Genomic DNA, 6,967 nt, shown 5'->3' on the forward strand with positions numbered 1-6,967 from the left:
ACTGTAATAGACCCTAATGAGCGGTGATGACATTGGTAGCTTTAGGTTAACCCGTACTGGGCTGCTTTAACAGATATGCAAAGGTCTGGTCTGACAAGGCAGGACTCTGCCACTATAGCGTGGCTCTTTTTCACCTTTATCTGTGCCTTAGCCCTATGCACCATTTTGATAAGCCTATATGGCCATGTATAATGCCTCCGGTTATCACTGCCAGATCTTATTTTCTCCCAATGTCTTGTTTCTTACATATTGCATTTTGATACGGATTGTTTGAATCCTGTAAAATATGCTAATAAAAACGGATTAAACACTAAATAACTGTAATAAAGAATCTCCACATATGGTGGTGATGACCTCACGTACATAAACTCTGGACAAGTGTCTATCAAATGATTATTTATTACAGGTATTTATATAGCGCCAACAATTTAAGCAGCGCTTTACATATTGCACATTCACATCAGTCCCCGCCCTCAAGCTCTCCATCTCACATACACACATACAATTTAGACATGGGCCAATTTATCTACCAGCATGTCTGGAGTGTGGGAGGAAACCGGAGTACCCGGAGGAAACCAACACAAGCACAGGTAGAACATGCAATGCCTTGCAGATAGTGACCTGGCCAGGATTCAAACCAGGGACCCCCAGTGCTGCAGGGCAGGAACGCTAACCGCTATGCCCCTGTGATCTACACCAGGGGTACCCCCTCCAACTGTGGTGCAAATAAAAATCCCATTAGGCATTGCAAGATTCTGACAGCCGCAAACCAGACTCCCAGAGGCAGATAAATTATGGAATTTGTAGTGTCACCACAGCTGGAGGGCCGGAGTTTGTCTACCCCTGATCTATACAATAGTTAATCATCCACCACAAAAGGACCCCTGCGAGGAGCTGAACAAACACCTGCTCAAGATCAGTAAAACTTGATGTAAATTGTTGCTCTTTATATTATACAGAAACAAAATAATTTATTGTAAAAGGCATGGAAAGCTGGAACACTCATTTTCTCAGGAGGTCAAGAACTGTATGATATGGATGATGATCAATGATAGAATACAAGTGAAAATCTCATGAGATGCATGGCTCAACTGGGCCAAACACTATCTCTCCCAGCTTTGACCAGCACCTCCTCACCCTTAAAACCTGGGCACACCCTCTCCCAAACCACCAAGCCTGAGAAGTGTGTGTACTCTACCTGAAAAATAAGGTGTGATGGTGAAAGGAATTTGCCCATTCTCCTTGTTGAACATGTATTGGATCCAGTTGGTGGCGTTGCAGTCTTTGGCTTCTTTCCCACACATCAAGCTCAAAGCTTTAACATTACTGGATGGAGCTTCAACATCTTTGCACGCATTGTACATTGCTGAACAAGAGCAGACAATATATTGTAAGTTGTTTTAGAAAAAAAAAGCATGGTGAGCTGAATGAAGCTATATGTGTACATTGCTTTGTATTTCACTATAAAGTAGAACAACACAAGAGGAAGACGCTACTCTGTCTTATTGAAAATGGATGACAATGCATTCTCACCTCCTTCAAATATGTGCTACATTAAAGGGCTGTGACAGGCTGAAGGCACAATTTTAACTTCTCATCTTCTCTGAATATTTTTAAAGGTTTTTCAACAAAGCAGTGGAGTTTATGGATGTGAATTGTAAGCGGGCCAAACAGAATTAATAAGAGTATGTGGTCAGATCATAATCCAAACACTCCACACACTATAGCATGGCTGTATATATTTTCTACAGGAACCCCATTTTTCCTTATAAAAAGGTGGTAGAAGGGTAAATGTGTAATTTCAAATAAATACCATCCGCTCTAATGGCAGTACTAATTGCATTTAAACAAGCTGCTAGCAGGCTTCAGTACTACATGGAACTTACAGAAAGTCAAGCTAGCAGTTGGTTTAAAATGACAGTCAATACTCCCAATAAGATCTACTGTATATTCAAAGTGCCACTAAACTCAGAAGAAGTTAAATCTAAAAATGACCCTAACTATTAATAAGAATATATATTGTGTATCACCCGGCTGTAGATCCTCCAATCATCTCTGAATCCATACTGACACTGTCCTTCCTTCTGGAGGGTGGCTACTTTTGTTCCCCATGGTCCCTGTGTGTATTGTAAACAAGTCACTGCTCCATGCTCGCGCCTGCGATGGCCTACAATCTCAATATAAATTGTTAAACTAAACGTTGTATTCCATCATGGGAGTGAGCTTGGAGCTGTGACTACTTTACAACACACACAGGACCATGGGGAACAAAAGTAGTAACCCTCAAGAAGGAAGGACAATGTCAGCACCAATTCAGAGATGATTTAAGGATCTACAGCCGAGCGATAGATAAATAAGATGCATTTGTGTTAATAGTTAAGGTACTTGAATGTATTTTCAACATTTAACACCTCAGTTTAGTGTCACTATAATATCCCGATACTGGAACTGAAGTTTGCTTTAAAAAAGCTTGCTTAAAGCTTTGGAAATACTTTGTAAAAGCCCACCGTACCCAGCATTGTGATAAATCCAGAAGCTCGTATGTACAAGTCTTAAAGAGAAATGCTTGGCCATTCTGTCAGGGGCGGCACTTGTTACAATTCTAATAAATAGTACTTGCCATCTGCAAAACGTTGCCCAATGTAGTAATCCATTTCAGTGATGCTTTTCTTTCCTCCAGTTAGATCTCCATTGATGGAGTCCATGGTTTTTGTAACGTTTAGGAAGTCTGACTGGAGAGGACTGCAGGTCAGCTCACAGAACAAAGTCATTAGATTATAAAAGCAGGAAGGACATCTGGAAGGTGAACCAACAGTAGCTGAGGATTTTGTATCACTTAAAGAGGAACACATACAGTATCTTACCCATTTATTTGTAATGACAACAAATACACCTTTAGAAATGTTTAGTTATGGCAATCTACGAACAGATACTTATACATAGTTGTCAGCTTGTTATTCTTTGCATAATTTATTTTTCTTTTCTTCCCCATTCTTCTCACAGTGGCTATTTTTTACTTAGGGCATCTTACTTCACTTCCTAGAACTCTGGGACATGCGATTGAGATTACAGATGAGGTTTCCCAGCAATGCATTCAGGGCCGGCCTTAGGGGTGTGCGGCCGCACAGGACGCCCGGCGGCCGACACAGCTCGTTCTGGGGGCGGCTTCTCTCCCCCTCACCGCTGGCCATCCGATAGGACAGCTCTCCCTCGTCCACCCCCCACCCCCCTCGTCCACCCCCCGCAGGAGGGAGCGCTGCCTGCTATCAGGATGGCGGAGCGGTGAGGGGGAGAGAAGCTGCGCCCGCAGCCATCGAGATGGCCGAGCGGGTAGGAGATCGGAGCCCCTGTCATCCTGTCAGTTTCAGGATGACAGGGGCTCTGTGGCAGAGCGGGGATCATTGATATTTACCGATCCTCCGTGTGAGGACAAACACTGGAGCGATCGTCTGATCACTCCAGTGTTTGTAAATAACTGGGGACGCATAGTGCTATGTGCCCCCAGTTATAAATGAACAGGCTGTGATTTACATCACAGCCTGTTCATTCAAGATTTCCTCAATGGAGAGGTCAGTACAGAGGCTCCTCCCCATTCAGAAACTATTGATAGTAAATATTTGAATGGGAAGCCTCAGTACTGAGTGCTTCCCATTCATTGAGTGCCGAGGCTGCAGAAAAAGAAATTGAAGATTTGGTGTCCTCAATTTCTTTTCTATTTTAAAAGGGAAATGTCAGGGGTCTGTTTGGACCCCTAATATTTTCCGAAGCTCCCCCAACAGTGAAAAATAAAAAAATAAAAAAAAATTATGAAAAAAAAATAAAAAATGATTTTTTAAAAGTGAAAAACAGCCCCCTTCCCCCCCCCACACACACACACAAACGTATTATTAGACATGTGCGAAGACTAAAAATTCATTTCAGATGAAATGAACGAAAACTAAAAAAGTTTTCATTTGTTTCATCAAACAAAACACTGTTTATGCTATTTTGGATTCAGCCATTGGCGTGTTCTGGAGGCGGGGCGCATGACGTCATATAACACCGCACGTGTTGGGCGCCGCCACCTTGGTGTATATCTAGGTATTCACCAAGATGGTGGGGCCAATATCGGCGTGTGACGTCACCTGACGCCAGGCATGCTCCCTGCCTCCAAGATGGTGGCACGCATTCACAGAACACGCCGGTGGCCAACATGGCTGCCGCGCATTCGCAAACAAATTATTATGCGCCTGAATATATTTTTTGTATATTTGGACAAATAGTAATTCATTCATTTTACATGTAGTCTAGGTTTTGTGCTCCGTTTTCTATTTTTACTTTTCTAGATGCACTTACTTGAAAAAAGGGATCAGCATGACAACCTGAAAGCGGCTTCATCTGTAAGCGGTAGTCCGCATGTAAATCGTACATAGTACAATTACATGAAGTTTGGGATGAATGATTGTCGCTGGATGAAGGATAGATGCGTCTAGCGACACTCACCTATTCCAGGCAGCATGTAATCGCACAGTGTACAATTAAACGCGGACTTCCACTGACAAAATGCGGACACCGTCACCCTGTCATTTACTTCTATTGGTACAGTTGCCACATCTGAATGGGACACCTGGGATTCCTGTTGCATGAATCCATAGGTTCTTGCCACAGGAATCCCAGAGCGTCCCAGGTAATTCTTGTTGAAAATCAGGAGAACACATGCCACACACATATGAATGAAGTAAGTCAAAAGCGTTCTTACATTTACAGCCTTATGACTGCCTTATGGTTTGCGCCTCTCTCCCAAGTACTGAGATTCCAGATAAATGCCAGACTGAGAAGAACTAGCTAATCTAGATACTTGAACAATGTGAAAACCAGCAGTGCTCCTGAACAGACAAGGACAGTCTCTCTCACTATTCACAATGAAGATTAGGTCATAACTAGCAGTGATGTCCATGGACTTGGTAAATGACACACACCCCTTCTGACCAATCAGATGAGGTTAGCACACATCACAAAAGGGATGGACAATGGCCATGCCTCAAATTATTGAAGTCGTCCATGACCACGCAAACCACAGACCCCTTCCAGTCCAATCAGCTACAGCAGGGGCATTTCCCAGCCCTTTGTAATGTGTTGCTGTGGGTCAGGGAATGCTCACCACTTGGTACTAAGGAAAGTACTAACCAACTACCACATTACTAAACATTACTAAGTACTTAGGAAAGCACTAACCAAGTATCACAGTATTAAGCAGTACTAAAGGAAAGTACTAACCAAGTACCACAGTACTAACTACTCAGGAAAGTACTAACCAGGTAACATATTACAAACAGTACTAACCAACTACCACATTACTAAACATTACTGAGTACTAAGGAAAGCACTAGCCAAGTATCACAGTACTAAAACAGTACTAAGTACTAAGGAAAGTACTAACCAACTATCACATTACTAAACATTACTGAGTACTAAGGAAAGCACTAGCCAAGCATCACAGTACTAAGCACTAAGGAAAGTACAAACCAAGTATCACATTACTAAATACTAAGGAAAGCACTAGCCAGGTATCACAATACTAAACAGTACTAAGCACTAAGGAAAGTGCTAACCAAGTACCACAGTACTAAGTGCTAACCAAGTACCACAGTACTAAACGGTTCCAAGTACAAAGGAAAGTACTAATCAAGTACCGCAGTGCTAACAGTACTAAGTACTACGGAAAGTAGTAATGGTACTAAGTGCTAACCAAGTACCACAGTACTAACAATACTGAAAGTACTAACCAAACACCACAGTACTAACGGTTCTAAGTACTATGGAAAGTAGTAACCAAGCACCACAGTACTAAGGAAAAATATTAAACATGGTGCAGAATAAAAAGGACTTGGGTGACCGAACATGAGCCAATATTCCCAAGACACTGGTTGTAATCCATGATCTCAAGCACTTGCCTGTATTAAACAACCAGTGATCACATGCCGGATCGCTCAGTGATCATTGTTTGCCATTGAGGTGAGTGATCATAACATGTCCTGGCAATGAATCAGATTCGGGTATTCTGAATGAGAGATACATGCAGGTATGGTGATATGAGCTATATATATATCAGCTTTAAAGGGAATGTAATGTTTTCCTACCTACAAGGAGTTGTTTACAGTGATCAATAGGTCAGACCTGGGTGACTCAGAGTAATGTCTCACCTCTTATCACAGGACTCTGGGGTAGGAAGTCACGATGAGAGACAGTCTGCCTGAAAGCGAGCTAACACTTTAGCAGCATTATCATGTATGAAGAGGTTATTTGTAAACCAAAAAGATTGTATAAATGGTACAAACCAGATATAAAACATCACACCAAAGGCAGACCAGATCTGCATAAGTTTCTGCACACGCAGTGCAGTGTTATACCACGTGTTTTTTAGTTTAAAATGGGCTTTCCGTGCATTTGCATGCGTTTTTTATGCATTTGCATGCGTTCCAGAGCAGGTAAAATAGGGCTTGCTGCATTTTTTTTAACATGCTCTGGAACTGAACGCTGCGGTGTGAACTAGAGCCCAAAATACCATTGGAATACATTGGACGCAGTTTTGATCCGGTCTGTAACTGCTCTGCTCCTGGAACGCGCTTGGTGTGAACAAGCCCTAACAGGATTAAAATAAAATTGGCCCAAAACTAGTTTTTATTTGTAAAAGTAGTACTAAAGGCTGGGTGTTTTTACCTTAATACATTCCCCGCATTAAGGTAAAAAGACCCAGCACATCTCTAACACCCCCATCCACCCTACACTTAAATCCTCTGCCGCGACCACCAAGCCTGTTCATTCAAGATTTCCTCAATGGAGAGGTCAGTACAGAGGCTCCTCCCCATTCAGAAACTATTGATAGTAAATATTTGAATGGGAAGCCTCAGTACTGAGGGCTTCCCATTCATTGAGTGCCGAGGCTGCAGAAAAAGAAATTGAAGATTTGGTGTCCTCAATTTCTTTT

The 6,967-nt window shown here is 42.2% G+C and overlaps 1 protein-coding gene across 1 annotated transcript in view; it reads right to left on the minus strand.

Annotated features, from left to right (window-relative positions):
• Nucleotides 1–6,967, minus strand: part of NPC1 (NPC intracellular cholesterol transporter 1) — a 49,414-nt gene that overhangs the window by 32,969 nt on the left and 9,478 nt on the right. Inside the window, exons 5-6 of the mRNA XM_018566746.1 lie at nt 2,621–2,796; nt 1,199–1,366 (exon numbers count right to left, since the gene is read on the minus strand). Of these exons, the coding sequence (XP_018422248.1) occupies nt 1,199–1,366; nt 2,621–2,796 (344 nt within the window). The remainder of the gene's footprint in view (nt 1–1,198; nt 1,367–2,620; nt 2,797–6,967) is intronic.

This window comes from Nanorana parkeri, unplaced genomic scaffold, assembly GCF_000935625.1.
Source record: "Nanorana parkeri isolate BGI_ZX_2015 unplaced genomic scaffold, ASM93562v1 scaffold971, whole genome shotgun sequence".
Taxonomy (NCBI): Eukaryota; Metazoa; Chordata; class Amphibia; order Anura; family Dicroglossidae; genus Nanorana; species Nanorana parkeri.